The sequence below is a fragment of the Falco naumanni genome, chromosome 2 (genome assembly GCF_017639655.2).
Source record: "Falco naumanni isolate bFalNau1 chromosome 2, bFalNau1.pat, whole genome shotgun sequence".
NCBI lineage: Eukaryota > Metazoa > Chordata > Aves > Falconiformes > Falconidae > Falco > Falco naumanni.
This window is the reverse complement of record NC_054055.1, coordinates 110,372,116-110,399,465: the sequence shown is the minus strand read 5'-3', so window position 1 is coordinate 110,399,465 and position 27,350 is coordinate 110,372,116. Positions and strand designations below refer to the sequence as shown.

Sequence of the window (27,350 nt, the reverse complement as noted above, 5' to 3'; positions counted from 1 at the left end):
AGGAAAGGAGCATGTACAAACAGTATTGTTTTTTTTTTTTTTAAAGGACTCCTCGTTGTGAATATGTATCTGTTCTCTTAGCTGTATGAAGCAATCTTTCATTTTGAGAATAGTACCTCATTTTGTAAAGTCGTAATGTCATCCTATCACATTTTGATTGAAAGATCAACTTAAAAGCATATTTACTTGGAGGAAATGGACAAGCCAGCTGTACTGTTTTAAGTTACGGTGTATATTGATAATGTTTACTTTTAATGATTTATGGAATTTTTAAGTTGTATGGATTAATATTTGATTCAGAGTAGTTTCTGGTGAACATGTACACTCATATTATGCATAGAATTTATTAACGTAGTCTTTTTTGGGTTTGGGTTTTTTGTGTGTGTGGTTGTTCTTTTTTTGTTTGTGGTGTGTGTGTGTGTGTTTTTTACAGATCAGTTTCAGGAAGGATACCAATCATTTCAAATCTTTAATGATTCCTATTTTTAGTTGCTGAAATTTGCATTTCCCTTCTTCCTCCTTCCCCTCCTTGATGAAATAATCCTTAGGATTAGATTCCTTTTTCCAGGATTGAAACTTCAGTTCCTCTGGTATATTATCCCTTGTCGTGTACAGTCTTACCTACATTGGAAGCAATGCACTGTTAGTAATGCACTATTTATCACTACAATTTTGTCTACCCCTGCAGATTATTTTTCTCCAAAAATTATTAAATAGAGTTCTGTCTCGGTGGAGAGCCAGCATGCTGTAGACTGAATGATGGGTATTCATAGGGAAGGGAGTCTTCTTAATGGAAGGGAAAAAAAAAAAAAAGTACATTAGTGAAGGAGAACAGGTAAATTGTTGTGTGGAGAGGGGACTACAATGAGCAATACTAATAAGCATGCAAGGCTTTAGCACTTGCATTCACAGCAGTGTTCTGTGGAGATGGCCTCTTTAGCATTATTTGTCTTTTTACTTCCTGTCCCAGGCTAATTCATTCTTGTCATTGTGAGAGCTTTTAACGTAAAAAGTAACGATTTTTAGTAATTCTTTCTGAGCTTTATGACAGCATTAACAGGAAAATGGGGATTTTTTTTCTCCTGAAGTATATCAAGAAAGGCTTTTTTCAAGGTCAGGGATGATCTCTACTATGGCTTGATTCTGCATGTTTATATTAGTGCTACTTTTGCAGTTAATCATTGAGGATATTTACTTAAACTAGGTTGGAAGGAATTTTTGATATCTGTTGTTTTGCTTAAGAACAAAGGTTAAGTATGTGTTTCATTGTAGAGTTGGATTTACGGGGATATAAGAGAGAGACTAGTCTGTGTTGGCTGACCAAACTCCTGTGACTTCTCATGGAAGAAGATAGTGAAGGACGGTAATTAAGGGAAGGTGAAGAACTGTATTCTGTATTTTTTCTTTGTTACAGGTGAAATTTCAAAGAATTGTAAAGCTGGTATTTTGTCAAGGTCAAGGAAAGAGAGATTTTTGTTTCATAAACAAGGAATAGAAAATTTTGTTTCATGTTTCAGTTTCCTTTAGCCAATCTTGTTTGAAGATGGGTGCTATTAGGCTACAAGAAGGATGGAATGAGATACAGAGTTTACTTCAATTATTTTTTTTTAAGTAAAGTTTACTGAGTGCAGCACACTCAGTGTGCAGCTTCCTGTTTAATCATTGACTTTATTGCTTCTAGTCATCATCACACAGTATTGTGTTCTTATAGCTTGGCTAGTGAAACCAGTATGAATGTTGGTAAACACCTGCTGAAGTAACCTATTTGATTTGACCTGTTTGTAGGCATACTCTAACAGGGGTAGGGTTCTATGATCAAGGGATCTAAAACCCAAACAAATAAAAACATTCTACATTCTTTTCTCAGTACTATATTAAGGTTTCCAGTTTATAAATCAGCTTTAAGGATTTAGAGACTTGAATCCCATTGAAATGCACTGGGACTTAGTGCTTCGTAGAATCTTTTATTGTCTAAAGTCATAAATTGATTCAGTCTAGGTCTATGGGTACTTTTAATATGATTACAAAGGCACAGGCAATGATGACAATTACTTTAATTGGCAAGAACAGACATATCGAGGGTCTGTTGCGTTTTTAATATTAAGCGCATTTTGCGACCTTTAAAGAAGGCTGCCTGCTACATGAAACACTCTCTGCAGTGTGTATAAAGGGTACAGAATGACAGCTTGAAAGTATGTTATTTAGTATATTCAGCTTCTGTCATTAGAAGAAAAGACTTAAAATACTTTTTTTTTTTTTTGTAGTTTGAGTGCTCTGGTCTTGCATGTGGAAAAAAGCCTTTGTTTTGATTTTGTAAAATTATTTTTTTAGGCCTGATTTAAACCCAGTTCACTCTCTGATGTGTTTTTCAAAGTAAATTAGGAACTGTGGTTTGAGTCAACATTTCATCCTATGGTATCAATTTAACTCCAAGTAAGACCTTCTTCCATTTACAGGTTTTTAGTAAAGCATTTGTATAAAAGTTGATCTCTGTTCATATAAATAACACAAAGTGAAAGCTCCAGTAGCTTTAACTCAATCCCCTGTTAATTTCTTTACCAGTTAACAGATGACTATCTGGAGAATTACAAGTACAAACAGTGAACTTACTTGTCTCATGGATAATGCTGCATAGTCCATTAAGAACTAATACAGCAACTAGTTGAAAAATGGTCCTCTTTAAAGAAGAGAAAGGCAGAGATTTTATTTTCATTTTAAAAGCTATTTATCCTGACTTATAGTTAAGAAGTTTTCAGCTTTGGCTCAGATTTCTCTGTCTTTTAAAATAGAAGTCTGTCTTGAAGAGACTTCTGTAACATTGTTCCTAATTAATCTTTTTTTTATAATCAAATACCATCTTATTAATTTTTTTAAAAGTGGTGTGGTGTCTTGTTATTTTGGAGAAGCCTGTTTCATATGCCAAATATCTTTGCAGAGGGAATAAAGCTAAATAACAAAGCAGTTGTGAAATCTTAAGGTTGACCTGTAAAGAACAGTTGTTTGCACAGATTACAGCTATATTGTTTGATTATTTTTTAACCAATATTTAAACACAAATATTAAAAAGGAAAAAAAAAAACCCTAAAAAACATGATTACTGTTCAGCAGCTAGGCCCTGTGAATCTGTTTTGTTATCTCGCTGTTTCTGCTGGGACTTGGGATTTCTGGATGTTCTGAAAATCGCTTCTCAATCTTTTTAATGCTGTAGCATTGACTAAATAGCACTAAAACCAGCATGGAACCAGCGTTTGAGAAAAGAAAAATCTATTTTTTTCTCCTTCCCTTTAATTATTACTATTTTGATTAGATTCTGCACCTAACATACTATTTTCAGTTTTCTGGTTTAGTTCTCCATTATTTATGGTAGTATTTAAATAGGGCTATGCCTAAGTGTTAGTAGATTGGAGTGCTAGCAGATTCCATGAATGGGTGGATAAATATCTTGTCTCTCTTCTGGACTTGAAATAATCACCCAGGTTAGTTGGGATCCAAAAAGTAGTTGGATACTTGAAGTGAACCAGTGACTAAAACTGCCATTCTGAAACACGTATCATCTATTTCACAACCACAGGGAAGCCTGAATGCTGCCAGCGAAATTCCCCCTCTTTCCTCCCCTACTTTCTGTGCCCTTCTTCATGCCTGCTACTCTTCCTATGGTTTTCAGGGCATTCAGCCCACTAACAGCTTACGTAGGCGTCTGTCTTAGAACTACCAGGTTGCGTTTGTTGAACAAGTCGCAATTGCTTTCTTGTAAACCTGGTGTTTTAATTGCTTTGTGTAAAATTGATCCATAGCCCTTGGAGTGGAGACTTCCCTATTTGCCAATAGAAGTGGTCCCCCTCATCACCTTCCTCACTACTTCTCTGATAAAATATTCTTGTGTAGTTTTAAAAGAAAGGGCATAAACACCAGGAAAGCATCCAAAGTTTGTGGACTGCTTGTTCCATGTGGAAGGAGATGACTAATTTACCATTACTGAAGTGGCAAGACACAAAGAAACAAGAGGTTTGACTTTGGCTTGGTTAGGCAGTTTCACACCAAGTAGGCTCATTCTACATTTTCTGCTTAGAATGTAAAAAAACAAACAAACAAACAAAAAAAAAACCACAACAAAAAAAACAACCCCAAAACAAACAAACAACAAAACCTATTATTTTGTATTGAATTCATCTGTCTTTCCCCTGCACTCGGGGGGGTGTGTGTGTGTATGTGTGTTCCATGTACCTAATAGAAAAATCTTTATTTATTTATTTATTCTAACTGCAAAGACCAAGCACTTGGTCTTTAGAAATAGTGTTTTCTCCTAGGGGTTATATCCAGAGAGGACCTTGAGTAGCTTCTCATCACATCACTCTTAAGCTTAAAGAAGAACATATGGTTGAGTGGCACACCATTTTGCTGAGAGCTTTGAGCTCTCCTTCAAACCCAGTTCATTTTTTCCTCATGCTAAAACTCAGGGTTTTGACCGGAGTATTTTAGAGACCTTTTTCTTCCCTTCTTTGAAGTCTTATGCACCAGTTTCTTCATTTATTTTTCATTGGATTATAATTTTTAAAGTTGATGAATTAACTCAATTGCTCTTTTGATGGTAATCTTTATCAATGATGATGGTGTGCTCTGTTGAAAGTTTTAAGCAGATAATGTGGATAAAGACTTCCTAGCCTTTCCCCAGTTTCCTTCCTAACAGTCTTGGAAGTGAGCTGTTTACTACAGTACTACAGTCCTTATGAAGAATCAAATGGTGTTGAATCTGCCCTAAGGAGCTTGACTTCTTACAGTTCACTTCTGCTTATAAAGTCCTGTAGCTATTCCAGTGTGGTGTTCCTACTGCAGTTATGCCAGTTCATAAGTACTTGCAGCAATCATGAAATTACAGAACAAATTAAGGGTAGAATTCCTGTGTAACGCATAGAGGACTGACAATTTGCAGTACAATCTCTCAGGAAGAGACCCATTCATTTTTAATGGATTTTTTTTTTTTTTTTAGCACTACTTAGCTTCTGCCTGTATTCAAAACACTGAGGGGAAATTTCCTGTTTATTTAAAGTGAGAATTTAAAACAAGGACTGATAATTGTCATTCAGATTTCTTTAAACTGATATATGTGCCATAATGTCTACTGATTGGTCATGTGGTATATTAATAAATAATAATAACAAAAAAAGAGATTAGGGCTCTACCTGTAGAGAAAGGACAACTAATACCTGTTAATCACTTTAAACCCCTAACCAGGCATTTAATACTGAGCTTTTGCATAGGGTACTGGTGAGCAGCTGTGAGCCTCAAGGCCTAGTGGTTCTGTCTAATTAGTCCCACTGAAGGCTCTCAGCCTATTCAGGAAGCCTTAATTTAGGTTGAGGGGTTTTGTTTCAAATGGCTGTTTACATAAAGCGGAAAAGTCCATATGCTGATTGCCTTTTAGTGTTTAGAAACTACGCCGTACTTACATTCATGATGCAAAAAGGTAGTTTAGCCTTGAAAACCTTATTGCAAAAAAAGCCTGCTTAAAACTTTGCATAGTCCTTTGCAAGGATGAAAACAAAACCTGTAGTTCCTTCTGTCTACCTCTCAAGTCACGTTTGATAGCCTACCTGTGTTGCAACAGAGGTGGATGTAGCTAGTTGAACAGTCTGAATTTCTAGTGAGATTAATGTTACACATTGACAGTAAAGGACCCAGCCTACTTTCATCTCTCAGGAGCAGTTGAGCAAGTTCTGCATCGGGTAGTCATGGGAGAAGAGAGAGAGGGAGGCAGGGGATAGAGGTGGTAATTAAAACTAATCCACTTTGTAATGAATGACTGGAACATGCAAACTTAGTGAACAGGTAGCTTCCATGCATAATAGGCAGTATTACCCTGATGCTGAGTAGTAGAAGATGAGATGCTTGTACTTCAGATTAATTTTTATTTTCTTTGAGTATGTGGCTTTTTTCCCCAGCAGTTCTACATCCTTATAAAATGCAGTTTGATTTGTTGGAAGGAAAACTCTAATAATATAATCATACCTTAGAGTCTTACAGACTGGAGAAAAGTAGCTTTCCTTTTCTGAAGGAACACACTTAGTGGAATTCTTTGCATCTAGCTGCCCATTTTTATTATAGGCTTTTCCTGTTGTTTTTCTACAGTGTTTCTCTCTGTACAGAGCTATCTTAACTTACAAAACAAGCCTTCTGCAGAGGGGTAGTATCTTTTGTTAGATCTACTGATAAAGTTGCAAAAAAGAGGTCTAATATTTTCAGGCACAGACTCCCCTAAGGCTTATTAATTTTTGGTGTAACCAATTTTTCCTTGCAGTTGAAACCCTCCCCTGTCACTTTATTACTTCCAGCATCAATGGCTAATAATATTAATACTAATGATAATGGTGATTCCTTTCCCTTGTTTTCAAACAGCATTCTTAATAATTTCGAGGCTTTGTCATCATTTGCCTTTGTGTGAAACACACAAACCTCTGCCTGCTCGCCTGTGGTGGTGGTGTATTATACATCGTATTCTTCTCAAATCATACAGCTCCCTTCCTCTTAAGTTCAATTGCTTTTTTGTTTATATTTCTTGGGCACCTCTACAGAACTCTTGAGATCTGTTTCTCTTCCCTTGTGTCTTGCTACTTGTGACTTGGCCTCGTGGTTATGTAGCACTGTGTCTTTCTCATACCTCTCTGCTTTTGTTCCTATTTCTGTTTTTGACCTCTGAATATTGACCTCCCTGTTTCTTTGTCAGTACTCTCATCCCTTCACCAGAACCACTTACAATACTAATACAAAAGGTAGTTGTTAAAAAAGCTATTAAAATAACTGTAAAATAATTAAAAATGTACAAATGAAAAAGTCCTGACTTTTTTCTTTTGATCAATTTGATCAATTAATTTGTCTAACTTTTTCTCAGACTGTTTGTTAGTAATGTTCTTCGCTCCCTTAAAACTCATCCTCAACAACTACAAGCTACTGCCCTTCTTGAACCTTTTTATTTTTACTCTAAGCTTCAGTAAGCAGAGTCAACAGCATTTTTGTTTATCTGTGAAATGCTTACATTTAGCATGCTATGTAAGTATAAACATGATGTTCATTAATGTTCTGGATATGTCAGAATTTGCTTTTAAGATTGAAAATTGACTGAGGTGGGCTGCATTCCTCTAGGGATTTGTTACTAATCCTTTAAAAGGCCATTTCAAATATTTTGTTTTCTTAAAGCATAAATGACTCCAGACAATTATCCTTAAAATTGTGGTTCAGTACTCTATTTCTTGATGAAGTTAATAACTTGCCCCAAACCAGTGCTATGTAAGTACCTTCCTTGAGTGTGCCTATTATATGGGACATCTCAAAATCTTTTGTTTTAAATGTTTAAAGGTATTTCAGGCTGCTGAGCACTTAGGTGATTAGTCACAGGTTTCCTGAAGAATTCACTATACACACACAGGAAAATAGTCTGTGAACATTTCTTTTCGCTATTTCTTTTACCAGTAATGTCTTGATAAAGTATGCTTTTTCTTTTTCTGCTTAATTTTGTATTGAGATAAGTTAAATATAATTTTCATGCTTGAAGACTGAAGTTAGTGTCTACAAAGTGCTTTGAGACTTACAGTTGTCCTGAAACTACTTCCTTTGAGGTTTTTTCTTTATTCACAGATTGTGTTGTAGCGTAAAACAAGACACACCAAAAAGCCATGTTGCTAACTGTATTTTATATATTTATATCTGTGAAACTGTGTAAATACTGTACAATCTTCTTTTACGGAGAAGGAATGCTATTACGTTGGGACAATTGAGAGGATAGTTCAGCAATTATCTAGAGATGGTAAAGTAAAAATGAAAGTCCTTTGTGCTTTTCTCAGCTCTATACCTATATGTTTCACTTGGCAGTGTCAAACTGCTGGCTGTGGGAGTGCCTCTCGTAGCAGGTACCATGGGCTGATGTTCTGTCACTCTTCGTATAGGTAACATTCACCTGGTTGGCTGAAGCATCTCCCTGTGCTCAGCAATGAGAACATGGAGAAGTTTCACTGAGCTCCTTGTTTTTTGTGCTTCTCCACTGTGTAAAAGTCTCATGTTTTCTACCGCAGTCACTTTAACAAAATACTCTTCTGTACGGATCTTACTTTAGTATTTGAATAATGGGGAAATTTTGTAGTGTGCATTGGTAGAGGAGTGTATAGAGCTGAGCGATTCGCTGTGTGGCTTTGTTTCTTGGCATCTTCCAGAGGGCTTTTCTCATAATGTGATTCAGAGCTCAAAGGGTGAGAGCTCTGCATGCAAAGGTGTAGGTGATCAAGAGTACTTACGGTTTACGTAAGAGTAAATACACAAGCTGGATTAATGGAACTTCTCCAGGCCTTGTGTTTTCGAAGCTGTGTGGTAGCCACTGAATGATACTGAAGTCTTCACTGTGGTTGTAATCCAGGTGTACCGTTTTTACTACAATCAGAATTAAAATCCAGATGAGAAGATATAGGAGTGGCAGAGGTGTTGGTTGAAATTCTTCGTGATTTTTCACTAGATTTTCAGCAGTCATGCTCTGGGATGGAGAATCAGAGCACAGATAATGGCAGCATTAATTCTTCATCCCTGAGAGGAGAAAACTCACTGTGTTGATAGCCTTTTGTGTCCATGCTGTGGTACATTTAAGCTCATCCTGGGATATGGCTTTTTGCATGTATTACCATACATCTGCAGTTGGATGCCACGTTAGTGTTGTAAAGCTATGCTTTATGCAAACGATCAAGTAGAAACATTTCTAAAAGAAATGGGTGTGTGGATCTCTCATTTTCCTTGTTTGGAACCAAAGAAACTTTTGAAGCAACAAAAAAAAAAACAATCCCAGTGGACTTCCTAGCCTGCTGAGGGTTAGGAAATTCAAACACATTCAAAGGGAATTGCACAGTTGTTCAGAAAAAATTATGTTGATGGCATTGATAGGTGGAACTTTATTTTAGGTGAAAGTTTGTTTACTGTTTTGACGTATCTTTACATTGGTGAAAAATAGCAGTAAAAAGGTATCTTTGCTTATCATGTAGTGAGTGTTGTGTTGATTGCTATGCCAAGTAACTCGTGGCTTTTTAGTACACAAATGAGCTGAAATATGTTTTGAGGAGTATGGGATTAATCTGCGTTTATATGGGAAAGTGAAATATTTCCTAAGTTCTCTGAAAATGCTGTATTGATTCTGGCTTATTGCTACAAGCGGTAATTTCTCACTGAGTCACTGATGTGACAAGTGTCCAGCAGTATGGTCAGATGTGACTAGCAGTTCTTACAAGTTCAACAGATGTTTAATATCTAAACCAATGTGATCATAGTTCCTTTTTCTCTTCCTCTCAGGAAGAGATTATTTATTGCTTTCCCCTGAGAGCATGTTATCTTTTATGTTTTTCATACTGATTTACTTAGCATTATATTTGGATAGAAGTATGTTTTGGAAAGAGGGTATGGATAGATGGCTTTTAAGTAAGTGATTATTTGATTTTATTTTTTGAAAAAGTATTATAAAATATTTTGATTGACACAGATATGTACATTTTATGTAATTGTAAACAACTCATTGAAAATAGTTTTCCATTTGGATTTAAATTTCCATTCTTCCTTATGCAACTAAAACATGACAGTATTGTGTTACTCCAGTAACAACTTATAATTGAAACTGCCCGGCCTTTTTGTAATTGTCCAAACTTGATGTACAAAAAGCCAAATCGGATTAAAACAGCTTTCTCTCACTTTGTTTAAAACAAATTTTTAACACATTAACAACAACAGAGATAAGGAAACTGAACTGCTTAATAGTGATCCTTTTTATTCCATTGTATTTTTTTTTCTGAATAGTGAGCACTGAATAGTTAAATTCAAACTTATTCCTGAGCTGACATAACCCTCCTATTAATACCTAATATTTGGATTCATGAGGGCAGTTTTATTATTGCATTCACCCTTGCATCTGAAACAAATCTGTAGTCGTCTAAGGGAGTAGGATTTTGGATGGGTATTTTGAATCCTGGTATTTCTTTTTAAATCTATTTTGGGAACAAGAATAAATGGCAGTATCATTTGTATGCAATGTACCAAAATTAGCACAGGCATAAGCCTAGGAATGCTATTGACTGTGGTGGTATAATATCGGGCTTCTGTTGTCGCAGAATTCAGGAGTGTTGCCTGATACTCAGAAGAAAGCCTTTGGTCCTATCGGGAATTGCTGTTTTTCTGGTTTCCTGATAGCCCTGCGGAAATGAGGATCCATTTTCCCTTCTCTCAGCGTCTCAGGGAGATTTGAACATTTGATCAATATCGGATTCAGTCTCACACTGAATCAGGAATTGCAAATGTATTAGAGGCTGGCATTCCTAAGCATGGTAGGAAGTGGCCTTGAGAAGTCTGGAGGTACATGGGGTAAACCATCTGAAACAGTACGAAGAGAAGGCGTTAAATTTGTTTTCACGACTAAATGATTTTTAAAAAGAGCAACCCAAAAATCAGGTATATCTTTAGATGTATTGTTTTTTATGAATGAGTATAATCATCCATGTGGATGTTTTGTTTTATTTGTTTGTCCATATAGATAAAATTTTGGAGTAAAACAGCCTAGTGTGCTCTAATCACACCACACACAGGTGAAATCTTTTACACAGACCACAGACACATCTCAAGGTGAAGTACCATTTTTCTGCATCAGTATGTCTGACATCTGAATTATCAACATAGAATATATATTAAAATATATAACGTGTCATTAATATAATAATACTTTATATAATATGTGTATATGTATATGAATTTGAGTCCTAGGAATCTTCACTACATTGACGGTGCATTTGGTTTCTTCCGTGCAGCTAAAAAAACTCTTTGCTTTTGGTGCACTGTCATTTTTCTCCCAAGTTCTGTTTTTCTGTCTCAAATAGCAAATCAGTGGTTCACAGCCAATGAGATATTCTTTGTCTGGCATAAAACATGATTGAGGACAATGCTAAGAGATGGAGAGGAGGGCAGAGCCTGACTGTCTGTTTCCTAATCCTCCCTCCCTCCCTCCTTGCTCAGCAGAAGAGCAAGCCCTCGAAATGGCAATTCTCGTGTGACTCACATCAGCCTCTGTCCCCACACTTTCCCACTTACTGTGCCTGGTTTTCCTTCCCAGGTGTGCCAGTGAAACTACTGACAATGGACAGAGCTGGGAGCCCTTCTTTTCTAGGGAACATGATACGTCAGGGAAGAAAAGGGTAACGGTGGTTGCTCAGAGCTGTCCCACATCTTCCTAACATGTCCTAATTCCTCTGTTTAACCAGTGATCATTTCCAATGTCTTTTAAGCTCTTATCCACAGAATTATCCAGTTATCATCAAATCCTATCACTTTAATATAGCTCAAGTATCTGGTTCCCTGGTCGTCTTCCAGTCACTCTCTACTTCAGCTCTACCTAATACTTCCAGCGTTTCACTAATTCTTTGCTACCTCTTTCCCCCAGCCATCTTTTTACACTCTTGACTCATTCCAGGGTCTGTACAGCTCTCAATGTCATGGTGGTCTTTGTGTTTACCCTGTACTGGCCTGACCCCACTGCTTCACTCACCTTGCAGCTCGGTATGATCATCACCAACAGTCTGTCATTGCCAGGTTGTCACATCCGATTCTCCAAAGATAAGCTTGCCTTCAGAACCATTCCCATTCTTGTCGTGCACTTCTTCTCATTTTCATCCCAGTGTGGAAGGTATCTCCAGCCATTTCAAAGACAAAATGAGTAATGAAGTAGGCTTTGTTACCTTTGTGTTTGTTTTTGAATATAGTGTGGTTGTTTACTGACTGGGTCATAGTTCATTTTACATTATTAATTAAAACATGCCTGTAATTTCATTACTGTGTTCTTTAAGGGAAAATACTATTCCCAACTTAACATTTTGGTGTATATATTGTAATTTTTACTGAGTAAGGTTTGGTTTCAAAAGTCAGTGCACCTGGTACTGCTGTCTCAGACTATTCCAGTATCTGCTAAAGTTGAATGTGATAAATATCTTACCAGAAAGCAGAATTAAGAGAGAGAAAAAATACATCTGAATGCTTTCTTAAACAGGGAACATTACCTACTGCCTGAGGTTTTATGTAAATGTCAGCCTCTTGCATAGCTTAATATAAATATTGCTATTTAAAATTTATATTCCAGCTAATTTAATGAATAACCAGGTCAGGAATTATGCTAACTGCTGGACAAACCAGTAGTGTGTGTTCATGTAACAAAAATTGTTCTTGAAAAAAACATCTCTTTTTCAAGAGAGATGGTTTTAGAGTCAATCTTTAAGTGTTGTTTTTAATTTTAGGTGAAGAAACTAAAACATGACTCCTGGTGTTGACACTTTCAGCTTCTTTGTTAAAAGTGATTATTTCAGAGAGCTGGTCTCTTAGCAGCTCCCGGGAAATGTGTCTTTGGGTATTATAATAAAAACTCAGTGTTAACATCTGTATAATATTAACTCAGTTTTAATATCTGTACAGATTTTTTTGTTTTACCTACCAATATTTTTCTTTTTCATTTCTACCAGGCAGAAAATTTAAATAACTATAAGATACTCTACACCTTTCCAGAAGTCTTTTTGACTAAAAATGTATGGCTTTTTTTTTTAATCTTAATAATATATGTCCAGAATTACTGCAGAATAAGGAACAGAAACAAACCATTTAAAGTAACGTGATGTATAAATGTTTGGTTTTTATTATTTTTTCTCCGTTATTTAGCTTATTGCTATAATACTTCAGCTAACTTCTGTTCAGTTGACCAGGACATGATTATTATGTAAATGGAATGTCTATAGCTTCCAATGTTCAGGTTACATCTTCTTTCAGTATAAGAGCCAGGCACATGATCAGTCTGGATTTGAGGCATTTTTAGTACAGCTCCCATTTAAGCTCCTGTTTCAGAGAGACCGACAGACGTGGCTTTAAACTTCAGGCTCTGTCATTATTCTAGGGTTTTTTCCCAGCTGTAAGTGTACAGTAAATTATTGGTTTCTGACATCTCCTGATAGTGTGATAGCCATGACAGAAATGTATTTGTAATTCATGGTGTGGTAGCAACAAAAAATACTTTTAAGGTTATCTTTTTAAGTGGGGAAGAATGTTTTGTGGGTGCCTGTAACTCTGAAGTTTAAAAGCCGTGGTCCACACAATTTCTTTTTATATTTTATAACCAGACTTTGTATTTAAAATAAAACTTGCTTTAACCCAAAAGATCCCTTCTTAACCGAAATAATGAAAAAACCCCAACCATTCATTAATTTAATTTCATTAGGAACAGGAACTCCAGTAGCAATTAAAGGAGGGAAACAAATGCAGTCCTTGACATTTCTTTTTTCAGTTTACACGATTAACTTCTCATGCAGGAAACGCTGCAGTGGTTTCTTAGTAGGAATCGTCAGTTAGTGTTCAGTGTCTGTCTTTGCAGTTACATCTTGCTCACCTGCTTTCCATTGTGTGCCTAGGAAAAGACATGGGAGATTTTGCTCTTTTTTGGAAATACGTAGGAGAATTGCAGGTTCTACTGATCCCAAACCGAGAGCCTTGCTTGTTACATTTTATGTTATCCAAGTTATTGGAAAGAACTGGACCTATTCCCAGATCGGTATTTGGAACCATTAAACACATCTTAAAGTGCAGTGCAATAAACCTGTAGTCCTGGGTGGCCATTAATCAGCTGATGTACCAGAACTGTTAAATTCCAACTATTCATTTTTGTCTTTTGTGTACAGATACTGGCTCACTTGCAGGACTGTAACATCTGCCACCTGACATTTTTGTTAATAAAGGTGACATCCTTTTTAAGTAGGTATGGATATGGTCACGGTTATGACTGTGCGAAGTAATGGGAAGATTTAGGTTAAAAACATGACTTCCTTTTTTTTCTAGACTATATGTTCAGTACTCAGTTGTTTGAGATGAACAGCTGGTGTAAATAAAACTCGGTGCAAAGATCTACTTACTGAGTCCAAAGTGACACATCAACCAATGCTATTCTCAAATCAGTATTCCGGAAATATCAGTTCGGTGCAGTTTTGGCTCTTGTGCTTTATAGTGAAGTAGAATAAAAAATGAAATTTCTTTTCTTACAGTTAACTATTTTGGGAAAATCTAAATAGGTGCAGCATTATTGACTCTGGTAATTCCTTCTCGTCTTTGGTTACTGAGGGAAGGCTGCAACACCTGTAAAGAAAATCTCAGAATAGTTGCATTTAAATATACACTGCTCTTGCAGGCTTCAAAGCTCAGAAAATAAGATGTTTTATTCAGGCTGAACAAGTGTAGTATCCAAAGAGTAAGAATATTGAAAAATTGAACTTGAGAGAAAGAAAGTAAATGGGACTGAGATCTCTGTGTATTTTCCTTGTTCTGTTGTTTTTCCTTGAAAATTATTGACTGTGAGAACGGGTAAACCCAATAGGTTGTTAGCTGCATGTCTTGGGGCAGAAAGTCCACTTTCAGAAAAATGCTTTTTGTTGCCTGTAGTTGATTTTCCCCTGTAACATGATGTGACATTGCCTTGCGCTGTGTGTTTGAAATAACATTCGAAGTCTGCTTTGCCTCAATCTAGAATTTAAGACAGGGAAAAGGTGAGTGAATCTTATGAGGGGAAAACCAGATGAGATTAGTTTGCTGGCTTCTAACAGCAACAAGATCAAAAAATCCAAGAGGATGGTAAAGAAGGAAAAGATGGCAACCTGCATGTCAAAGGGATAAAATCCCAAGAAGCCATGGAGAGTTCTGAATTAAAGGGCAACTCAAGCACAGGAAGAATGAGATATTTATTACTCAGGGATATGTTTAACCTGAGGATTAGAAAAAGGTTTCTCACCACTAGAGCAAGAGAGTTACGGTATATTTTTCCAGTCAATGTAAATAAAACCATAATAAAATTCCACCCGCTTTCTGAAAAGTTTCTGAAAGAGGTTAAGTTTATGTGTAGTGGAAACACCAGGGAATTGGGAACACTCATATGTTCTGGTGAAGTATAATTGTTTGAGAGAATCACCTAATGCTGGTTTTAAACCAGTGGTCTTGTTTGTTAGCATTTTACTAATAACTTTTATAGCAATTAGGCCAGTTACTCCAATCTTATGTTATGACGTAAAGCATTTCAATAAAAGAAAAGAACAGAGATGTGGTGCTCTGAAAATCAGTGTGAAATGCTATACATCTGAAATGGAAAAGAAATGGGGCCAAGAGTGTACTGGCTTTTTGGCCCTTGGCCAAAGACATGGTCTGTCATGTATCATTTTTATAAGACATAGGATAAATTACTATTTAGATATATAGAGCTTGGGAATTCAGGTTTTCCGTATGTACCTGAGCTGAAATTTAGATCAACTGTAGATACAATCTTGATTTTTAGCTGTCTTGGGCTGCAGTAGTTTGAGTTTGAGGCACTTTGTTCCAGTAGCACATAAGTTGGATTTTTTGTCCTGCTAAAGGAGAACATCACACTGTTTTGTACTGATATCATCAGCTTTCCCATTGAAAGACATTCCCAACTATTTTTCAATAATTAGGTTTATATATACTACGAACAGCAAGATTTAAGGTGGGAATAAAGGCAAATCTTGCCGCTATGAGTTTAGCATTCATCTAATGCTGGTCTGTCACATCTTTTCATTCCAGTGTTCAAGTTCTTGTAAAAATAGTTGTGGCACAGTCCAAGAAACTGGAAACATGATTTCATATAATTGTTCTTTTAAGTAGCAGCATGACATTGTTAGTATGGCATACTTTAATTGGTGGTATACAGTTGACTTTATATGAAGAACTTGACTTATAATAAAAGCAGAGAACACAAGTTGGTTAGTTTCTATAACCCAGTGCTGTCATCTTGGGGGAAAGAAAAAGTAGCTCTGCTGTACATTTAATGGCAGATCCAGCATGTAATAGGTGTTCTGCTTCTTTTTCTTTTTTTAAAAAAAAACACCAAATATCCCGTTCGGAAGGATTTTTGACAGGAAAATTACAGGATTGGTGCCCACTATAAGATTTATGTTGATAATTGAAGCTGCTTCTTCTCAATAAAATGTAAATGCAGCTTGAATAGCTAGGCTAAAAGGAAAGAAATATTCTAAAAAGAAAAGAAAGAAAAAGAAAAAAAAGTAGATATGTAGAAAGATTACAGCTTGTTTTTCAAGGCCATTATACCCCTCAGGCAGTTGTCACTACATCCGTGGTTAATGCTTACTACTCATGCAACTTTGGTCGCTTTCTGTTTTAAGCAGTTTTATGAAATTTCCTAGAGAAGTGTTACTTAATAAAATGCTATGATAAAAAAAAAAAGTACATTTCTTTCATTTTAACTCCTCTAATTTTACCCAGTAAGGAAATTTAAAGAGTATATGAGCATTTCTGGAGTTTCCTGAGGACCTTTTTTCCCCTGTCAGTTTTGAGTCTAAGTTTTCAAGAAAGTTCAGAGGTCATTCTTTAAACTTTAATTCCATACAGTACTTGAAGTGCAGTGTACAGTCACTTTAATGTCAGTATGGGAAGCGTGCATACAGTGTATGCGAAAATGGTACTTCATTTATTTGTGGTCTGGGCCAGGCCAGAAACAATGGGAGGCTTGTACTATATTGTGTGCTGGCTAGCTAGCATTATCTGTGAAAATAAAATGTGATATGTACTAGTATATGTGCAAACTTTGAGTTTTAAACAAATTTTTCTTAACTATCTTTAAACATTTCACATCGAATTTGTCTTTTTATATTTTCAGAGTGACTTATAACAGCTGGTTTTTAGTGCTCTAATTCATTGTTTCTGTGCCTCTCCTTATGACGTACATAAGTGAGTAGAATTGTAAAACAAAAAAAAAAAAAAAAACAAACAAAAAAAACCCAAAACCAAATTATCCCTGTATAGGCATTTTTACCTTGGAAAGAGAGTTCTAAAATTGGTCACCCCATTTATGAGGGCAGCATTGTTACATGAGGGGCTTTTCACAAAAGGTCTGTAAAAGTTCAGGATGAGTAGGCACAAACACAGTTTGCAAGGACTGAGATGTGCTCTCAGGGAAAACAGAAGTCCGTTAGAGGCTGCAAAAGACCTGTGCTGGTTGGCACAATTTTCTTTTCTTGTACTTTTACCTCTCCTCTCACTGGGTCTGACCTGTTTGTTACCTCTAGGAGGTGCAGCTCAGTCTTGTGTTAGTGGCATACAGGGCTGGGCTGCACAGGGATGTGTAGCCCCCAAAAGGGTTTGGGAGCTTCCTGACTTGCGTTCTGTCTACCCATACTTTACTTTTCATGTCTCAGGCAGTTGTTGCAGGTAAAAGTAAGTGTAAAATATAATTACTTGTTTGCTTTAGGTACTATGAGATCTTGCAGTATTGTGAATATCCGAACAAAAATTGGCAAAGTAGGTACTACATATATTATCTTTCCTCAAAGGACTAAAGAGTAGGTTTATTGCTTTTGGAATTATTTTTTAGTTAATGATCAGTAACGGTCATGTACAAGTGTATTCTTTTACTGCATACAGAATGCATACATATTTCAGTGTAGCCAAGCCATACTACCAGAGATTGGGAAATGCGTGACTAGTGCTAGCTGATTAATGTAACATAATTTGCATTGATTATCTGGAAGGGAAATGTGTGAAATAAACTTTACAGGAAAATTCTACATTATAGAATATTGTTATTTATATATAAAAGACATATTTATGGTATGCACACACATAGTATATATTGAAAGCAGAGCTCTCTGGGACTCTGCTCTCCTTGTCTCCTTCCCTTTTGCCCTACAAATTTATGGTCTATTAACCTGCAGTAAATAGGTCTTGTATTTCTTTCTGCTGATTCACAGGTGTTCAAAGCCCACATTATAATGTTAAAGAATCTTGGCATCTGAACTTTTAATAATCAGCAATTAGTGACCCAAGAGACTAATTTTATCCATGGCAAAGTTGTATATCAAGAAAGAGAGAAATAAGGAAAATAGTTTTAAATTGAGTCAGCAATTTAAAACCCTCAAAGTTTTGGTAGCTGCTTATTCTTAATTTGGAATTCTTGGCACCCGGTTGGCTGCCACATTCTTCTGGTATGTATCTATGCGGACAGTTGCAGGTGTTTTTTTATGCCAGTTATCAGCTTGCAGTTTGAATGAGTTTGAAATTAAATTCTTTTTTAGAAGAGTATTTTGTTGACTTGTAACTTTTCTTTTATCCCTGATACTGTTGTCTCATGTTGTATCAGTATTCTAGATTCCATGCATTTTTACCTCGTACAAGTAAAATAAAGCAACTTTGTGTGTGCTGGTGTTGTTAGTCTTACTCTGCAGACATTGCATGAATTAATGGACTTTCCAAGAGGTTAAATGAGGTTGACTATGACTTTGTGCTATGAATTAGAGCAGTACCAGTTTTGCTGGTAGAGATGGTCTGATGTTTATAGAGTATCTGTAGAACTAGTATTTCATAATCTACATATACATATGGATGTGTGTATAAACTTACACACATGAATAAATAAACAAATACATGTTTAGGAACATGGCAGTTAAGTTCACTAACATAGGTTGCCTGTCGAAAAATGCTTTTGAATGTATTCACTTGGGAGAGCCTTACAATCAAAGAAGTGCATTAAGGTTGAATGTTTGCGTGGGGGTTTTTTGGGTTTTTTTTGTTTGGGTTTTTTTTTTTTACTTTAAGATTATGTCAATAGCTGCTCTTATTAAATCCTGTACTACGAGGTAATGGTTAGATAGTTGTACTGCAAAACACAGTGACTATACCTGGCAGTGATCTCATAAGAAAACTGCTGTTTTTTTTATCTTGCAGGTTCCCGTCTTCGTCAAGAAGATTTCCCACCTCGAATTGTTGAACACCCTTCTGATCTAATTGTTTCCAAAGGAGAACCAGCAACTTTAAACTGTAAAGCAGAAGGAAGGCCAACCCCCACCATTGAGTGGTACAAGGGGGGAGAAAGAGTAGAAACGGACAAGGATGATCCACGCTCCCACCGCATGCTGCTGCCCAGTGGATCTTTATTTTTCTTACGCATAGTCCACGGGCGCAAGAGTAGGCCAGATGAAGGGGTCTATGTCTGTGTGGCAAGGAATTACCTTGGGGAAGCTGTAAGTCATAATGCATCGCTGGAGGTGGCAAGTAAGTGCTTTTTTTTCTTTTCTTTTTTCTTCACTCTTCGGTAACAGCCGCTTGCTTTGATGTTATTTGAAGATAAAAAAAATTGTGAGCTGCCTCTGAGGCATTGACTTAAAACCAATGAAGGAATGATATGCTCAAATATTATTAATACAGAGAGAGGAAAAAAGAAAAACAGTCAGGAAAGGTATCGTATCACTACAGAAATTCAGACATTTTTGTGCTTTCTCACTACTTTTGTGCTTCCATGCAATTATGATTACTTAATGTTTTTCAGATTTTGTATATTAAATTTCAGTTTATAGATGTTTTTCCTCTCCAGATAACCATGCAAAATGCCATATGGAGGCAGGAGGGCCAGGGTATGTTTGCAATTGTTGTTGCACCAATAAAACGTTAGAAACAAAAATTGGCAGATTTAGAAATTTTTTTGTTCTTTTCTTTTTCTCTCCAAAAGAAATGACCTACAAATTATGTCTCTAGTTCTAAGTATTTGGGCAACGGAAGAAGCAGTCAAGTACGTTCACGTTAGTTTGTACTGCTTATCTCTTCCTGTATACCCTTTAAATTCTACAGGAAGAGAGAGTGTACATGAAAGTGTTTTAATGTTTCATATGGAGGGCCAAGTATAGGTCAAAAAATATCAGTTTTGGGGTATGAAGTATGAGAGGAAAACTTGGATTCAAAAGTTAGGTGTCTATTTTAAGTTGCTTTTATAGGCTTCTTCTGTAATCTCTAGCCATCAGTCTGGTGTCATGTTGAAGAGCTAGCACAGAACTGGGTGAGTCATTCTCTGAAAACACTGATCCCTGTCTAAATGATTCATGTTGTCAAATAGCTCTGACAAGGCTCCTAACTTTTAGAGAAGTTAAATGCTCCTGTATAACTATAGAAGAAGGGCTAGATTTTCGTAACTCTCACAGAAGGTAAAGGAAATAGACTTTATATTTGTGCGTTTACTTGAGCCCTTTGCCTGGTCTCACTCACATTCACAGGCAGACCCAAGGTCATTCATAATGCTCGTACCAGAAGGATCTTGAGCATCACATGTAATATGGTAAATACACATGAGTAACATCTATTACCATGCAGTTTCCTTGTTGCCACTTCCAGTGATGAAAGAAATCAGTGTCTGGCTAGCTGGAAGTATGCTTATCCAGTAAACGTATAACCTGTTTAAAGCATCTGTTGATTGGTTACTCACAAATGTTATCTTCAGTATCTTACAGGTGTAATTTTGAGGGGGGTGTTAATGCTCAAGAGATTTTGATTTTTATCTGATTGCTGTTGTTTACTTCATAGCACTACTCACTGACTCTTCCAATGAGTTTTAATGTTCTGTCCATGCAGCAAAGCAGTGTGGACAGTGTGCTTATTTCACATTCTTTTGGTTTGCGACGTACCTTGAAGTAATATTTGAAATACATGTGGTTTTGTGTCTTCCACAATTTCTCATCAGAACCCAGAAACGTGAGAAAATTTCAGTGGTTGGTACACTGTGGTGTGCATCAGTTCAAGTGGTGATAGTTGCTAAATGTGTTTGTCACTCCTGCCTGAAGTCATCTTCATGTGGTTACAATAGAGAGCCTAACTGACAGGGTCTGAATGCAAAATATTGATATTGCTACAATTGTTTTCTAAGACCATCTGCCAACACTCAAGACTATAATAATAATAAAACAAAATTAGTATTTTTTTAAAGGGATTCAAATGCACACCACCTAACAATAGTATAGCATTAAATTGTTAATCCAGCTCAAAATTACCCTCATATTGAAGGCTAGTGTCAGGAAAAATACCTATCAACAATGCTGAAGGGAAGCTCTGCCCTCCCTCCAATCTATATTTAGACATAAAATTTGTAACTGTATACAGTTTTAACTGTACACCAGGAGATTATAGACAAAGAGTTTTAACAGAAGAAGTTAGGATTTTAATATAAAAAGTAGTGATGTGACAGTGCAAAAGCACAAAACCACTTTAAATAGTACAGAAGAGGTAAGGAACACTGAAAGAGTTGAAGGCTGTTGGAATAAATATTCATCAAATTTAAAAGTTATGTATTATAGCTGTAATGCTGTTGTCATTATAAACTGCAGTTACATTCACAGTGGATTGCTGCAAATCAGTAAACTGTTTTGATTAGCTTCTCAGTACGCCTGTTCTGAGCACCGCAGCATTTATATTTTGTATACAGTCATATGCAACTACTGGTTTCGAAATCCTTATGTTATAGTTTAATTTTTGTATGTTTATAGGGTAAAATTGTCTTTATTTAGTTTCCACTTGCAAAATACGGATGACCATTTAGAGTACTCATTTGGTTATATGCTTTGATACTGTAATTTTAACCAAAAAGCTTCCATGAAACATAAGGCACAGAAGCATGTTTGGCACTGTACTTTTTTCCAGCTTTTGCTGGAAGAAGCAGCTTCTGTCCGCATCAGTTTTTGTGATGGGGAGTTTATCACATTTTCTTCTACCAACTCATACAGTAATGGCTTTAATTGGATGATGTTCTTTCACTGTTCAATGGATGTGTAGATTTGACTTCAGATTCAGGTTAATACTAAAAATATTTTTTTTCCTGTTGCTCCTTTGTGCATATCAAATTTTTTTTAAGCAGTTCCAATACTAATGTTTTAAATAGTCCACAAGGAGAGTTTGTTGCCTGTGTAATAAGGTGGACATCTGCCGTAAGTATACTATGCATACGTTTTGCAGTTTAAAAGAAGGAAATGTGGAAGGATTTCCAGACTATAAAAATTTCAGAAGTGCACTATGTTAGAAGTTGGTTTATCTTCTTAAATACCTGTGTATTTTAAGAAGTTTAAAAATAGCTTTAAATGTGATTGCCGCAATGGGGGAGAGATTAAAATCATATTTTCCCTCTTCTTTGTCCCTTTCTATTCATCAACCTTTCTTTGGTGACTTGACTGAGGTGTGCATGTCATTTAATCTAAAGGATGCTTCATTTTCTTCCACTGATATGTATCTCGGTCATGATAGTGTTAGTCCTCAAATTATACCATTGAACGTGATCTAAATACCATTTATTATCAGGAAACTGAATTCAGTCAGTCTGTTATGCAATCTCTGCAACTTATGGCCCTTCCAAAATGTTTGTAGATCCTATGTGTCTGCTTATAGTGTTGGGGATTTGTTATATCTTGTTCATAATGTTATTTTATATATGTATATCTATACACACCGTTTGTAGCTGTATTTCTTGCAGTTTCTGTTGTTATTTCTTTGAAACCGTGCCCCATCCTTGTCGCCAAAATAGCCTTAAAAACAAGATGGTCCTTTTGGCTGGTGAAGAGCAGTGCTGTTCTTAAATCTATGAAACAAGTGCTTGAACCCCCACTGACTTTATTGTGTTTGATTATGTTGCAGGACTGTAACTTTCCCAAATCAAATGGGTAGCCACTTGATATTTCAATAATTAAATCTCAGACACTTGTGAGACTAGTAAAACTATTCTAAGATACACAGCCCTGTGCAAAGTAGCTTTGTAACTGAGTATTATGTGACATTTTCTATGTAATTTAGATCTATAAGATTTTCATAAAGGGGAAGAATAAGAATCTGCCTAAATAGGAACTCAGCAGAAAGCAGAATTCAGAGTAAGTTAAGTAAGAGATGTAACTCCTGTTTAATTGGGGGATTTTGGTTTTGGTAGTTGACTGACTTCATTTGCATATGAAAAATTATTCCCACAAAATTTCTGAAATGGGGAGTCACTGTATGCGTTCAAACTTAATTTGTAGTAGAACAGTTTCAGTAGGGTGGCCTAGAAAGGGTGTGCAATGGGATACTCGGGTAACAGGCTGCAGTCACTCTTCAGACTTGGGCTGCTACAAGTACATTTACCTTACTCTTCTTGAATTCCTGAACTCAGCCTTTTGATCACTGGAGTCCTACGTAAATTAGCTCCATATTTTGGATTTGAGGAATGTAACTGGTTATGGATTACTGCCTACCAGTCACATGTTCTCCAGTGGTGAAAGACGCTAAGGAACATGAAAAAGGACATACCCCTGTCAAAACGAAACTGAGTAATTCTCTCTATAAATGTCAGCTTTTACGGGTGGGAGCACAAAATGAAACCATGCTTGATCCTCAGAGTAAGGGCTGGGGACTTTTATCACATAAACCCTTGGGAAACAAAAGTCAATTTTCACGGTAGAGAAATAAAAGCAGTTTTGGAAAACTGGAAAGTTACCCATTAGCAGACTGGAAAGCGGCTGCAGCTGCTTCATATGCCTGAATCTCTCTGGACTGTCTGGTGAACAGTGCACCTGTTTAAGACCAGATTCAGTTATTGGGGTGTGTGGTAAGTCTGATTCAGGGTTTAATTTTTTTCTTTTGCTTTCCTCCAGTTCCTCCTTTTGAGGAAAAACTGATCTCTGGTTCTCACAGGTGTCTGTTACATAGCATTATGTAGACACCTACCCGTGTCAAGAGTGGCAACAATGGCTGCAGTGGTATATTCATTTTATTTCTCCACTCTAATGTTTTTAGGGATGTTAAGAAAAATCAAATATGAATGAAGTTGTTTTCTTGTCAGTGGCTTTGTGAGTCTTTATTTCAAATTGCTTTTCTCTGAGAGACATTTATTTCACTTTTGCCGTGAAAGTTCTAGGGTAAAAATTGACATAGCATTCCTATTTCCCACTGATGATACGGATTTGCTTCTGAAGAGCAATGCTTTTGCAAAAGTATTTGTAAAGTATGTACACATGTATGTTACCTCTAACCTCAATAACAGGATATTTTATGCTAAGTAACTGCTGTGTATAGAAGTTTGCATGCATTTGTTTTCAATTTATGATCGATAATACTCCAAATACTTTCTACATCAGATCCCAGGAACATCCCAGTTACAGACTTGCTATGCTGTGATTTTAAAAAGAAACGTAACCCCTTGCATAGCAAAGGATTGATACAAAAGAGAAGTTAACAGCTCTGTCTGCTTAGTGGTTTTAAAACAATAGTACCCTTCTCACAATGAAAGTTGCATTTTTCGTGTGTATTGCTTTCATCACATTTGGCCTGTGTGGTTTTAGGCTACATGAGTAAACTTGCCCTACTGCCTGCCATTGTACAGCATCAATGTTTCAAACCAAGCTGAAATCAATGAACAAATCTGCAGATCCTGTTACTTGAGCTGTTAATGTCTTACTGATAAACAAGTGACTTAATGCAAATACTTAAAAATATATAACAAAGATGAATCTCATTAAGTTGCTATGTATATATAAAAAAAATTACTGAAACTATGCCATTCCTTACCACAAGCAATGGCATTAACAACAGTTGCTTGAGGCATAGAAGGTTTTAATAATAGTGCTGTTGCTAATGCCTCTTAAAACCTACTATTTGTCAATGGCAGGTTTACCTTGAACCTGACTCTTTCAGTGCTTGTCGCAGTGGTATACTAAGCCTGGATTACTATAAACTGCCTCTGAAGCATATTTTACCAAAAATGTAACATCATTTAGAAGAAATTTATTTGCAGTGAGGTCAAAGTTGCATGCAGATGTGCTGGTTTTATAATGTAGTTAACTGTGTTTGAGGAAGGCAAGAACAATTATTTTAGCTACTTTACAAGTTTGCTTATATTAATTTCTTCTGCTGTTACAACTCATTGAGAGTTTAAATGTCATTGTAATTCTGGAAGTCCAGCACCTGGATTTTGAAGATGCATAGAGCCTTATCTTTAGTGTTCATATATATTGTTTCCTTTAGTAACCAACTCCCTGGTAACTGTAGAACTGAAGTATTTTATTAGTACTATTATGAAATCCCACTAAATGCTACTTCTAGGAAATCTAATTGTCCCAATGAGACTTCAGAATGAACGAGAACATGCGGAGAAACTAAAAAATTAAAAAAGTCTTTGAAATATGCCGTTGTATTTCTAGATGCTAGTGTGTGTGTGTGTTTCCATGCACATGCTTTTTCTCTCTGAAGCATAGTAATATTGCATCCTTGAAAGTTTGGGAAGCGAAACTTGTACTTTTTTCCTTTCTATTTTTTTTTTTCATTAGATGAAAATGATGTTGTCACATATTGAGGTGAACCTAATGAGAACAGCAGATGCTTAACAAACCTTCCATATTTTACAGAATGCTTATCCAGTTGTGTTTACTTTTACCTATAAAAAGGGTAAAAGTAGAGTGAAATAAGGAATTTTTGTCCCATTAAACCTCTATAACAAAATAAGGAGGGTTTATGTTCATATTTGATGTAAATATTTCTGCTTTGTAGACCTTCTTTAAATTATAACATGAATCAGCCAAACATGAAAGCAGATAGAGAAGTGAAGCTGCACAGAAATCCAGCAGTGCAGCAAATGGAAATGCTTAAAAATCATTGTTCCTACTGTACTCAGGTTTAATCATGTTGTTATAGCTATTATATTCCTATTTCAGGTTTAGAAAAAATGCTCTTCCATGAGCCTTCCATGGCTGTCCTGACAGCCTTCTATGAAAGTCCTATAGCAGGGTTTAAAAATGAAATATTGACACATATGAAGAATTTCAGTTGAACTCATAGCATGGTGTAATTAGAAAAAAAAAATATAATAATTTCAAAGGATTCCAAATGAGAACAGAAATTGCTAGGGTGATCTCTACTGGGTGGAAATAAGCCATAATTTTAGATTGTCTTCAAATTGGACTGTCCTGACACGTGGAGGCAATATGTTGAGTTTCTTACGTTCATGCTCTTTATGAACAGAAGTTGCCTTCATGCAACCAATTGACACAGACCCTGTGTCAAGTTTCAGAGAAAGTGGCTGAATTATTTTAAGATCATTTTATTTGATGAAATCAAGATCTGAAATCTCATGTTTTGTACTGAATTAGTACAAAATTTCTTTTCTCTCACCCCTTGCTATGTCATTACGATTTTTTGTAGAGAAGTAGTATATTTAAGACCAGGGAATTTGGCATGATTCTTTCATGTGTAGCTTTGTCATAGTTGTAACATGGTCTTCAGTACATATTAGGTGACTGTTCTAGTTATAAAAATGCTTTGTTCAGTTTTGAAATTATAGAAAAGGAATAAAAATGACGTACAGTCAGTGTAGGTGTCTTACAGTTAAAAACACTTCAAGATATTTGAATTACAAGAAACAGAGTTAACCATTCTCAGGAGGGGATAATTTCATCGGTAGCCTTGTTAATTATTATTGATAAAATGGAATGTCCCCTGTTCTGAAATTCCTTTGACAGATGAAGGAAAGGTTTCTCCATAATCTAAGGATCAGTGACGACTTTATTGTGTTATACAGAATATGAGCTGTTTGATTAACTGCAAAATTCCTTGTCATTTTGCATGAATTTTAGGCGATATAAGTTCTCCTTGAGTTGTTGTTTGTACCATTAGCTTCATGTTATGCAATACTGTCAAAATTCAAACCAATTAATTTTTATAAATGTTCTGTGTTTTAAATTATACTTTATGTGCAATCACTGGTGTGGTAGAGGAATCAGGCAAACAGGTTACTACCTTCTTCAGTTGCGTGATAATGAATATAACCTTGGGTATGTATCAGAATCTCCAACATTTGAGGCATCTGTGGTCTCAGAGAAAAAAAAGTCTTTTTTAACAAAACATTTAGGTTTTTTTCCTCATTGAAGAAAGGAATTTAATATATTGCTGGCAGTATATTATCCTACCAAGCCATATGATTTTAGCACTGGGCAAACCTCAGAAGAACAGTTCTGTTTATTTGCTGTCATGATCCACAGATCTATATATGCAACTATGCTCAACAGTGGTACGTATTGGCTAATGCTGTTACATTTTCTGTGCTTCCAGCAGCTATCTCATTTACTATATTTTCACATTTCTTACTGAAAAAAAACTTTAAGGATTTTTTTCATTAAAAGCTGGGTTAAAAAGATTTTAATGACGTTTTTCATTAGCAATGTTTTACCATCATACCTCATCAGATCAGGAAAAAACCACCAACCCTCAACTTCTGTTGACCACCTCTCAGTGTTAGGGTATTTGTTTTTAGGTTTAATATGATCTTTTCTCTCTTTGTCTTGGGGAGGGCAGCCCCCTTCACCTGTTGGTGGAACGTTGCAACTAGAGCTATGATCTGTACTACCACTTCATTAAAAGTTTAGCTCAATTTTAAATCATGATTATTTTGTTTGCTCTGCATGCTCTTTGCAGTGGGCCAGTAGACAATGTTATGGTGCATGCTACAGTTTCCATTTAGTGCTTGATAA

The 27,350-nt window shown here is 36.0% G+C and overlaps 1 protein-coding gene across 7 annotated transcripts in view; it reads left to right on the top strand.

Moving 5' to 3' along the window:
• ROBO1 (roundabout guidance receptor 1) overlaps positions 1-27,350 on the top strand; it is a 321,795-nt gene that overhangs the window by 28,364 nt on the left and 266,081 nt on the right. For all 7 annotated transcript variants that reach the window (XM_040582909.1, XM_040582915.1, XM_040582914.1 and 4 more), the window contains exon 2: positions 18,778-19,104. In XM_040582909.1, the coding sequence (XP_040438843.1) occupies positions 18,778-19,104 (327 nt within the window). The remainder of the gene's footprint in view (positions 1-18,777; positions 19,105-27,350) is intronic.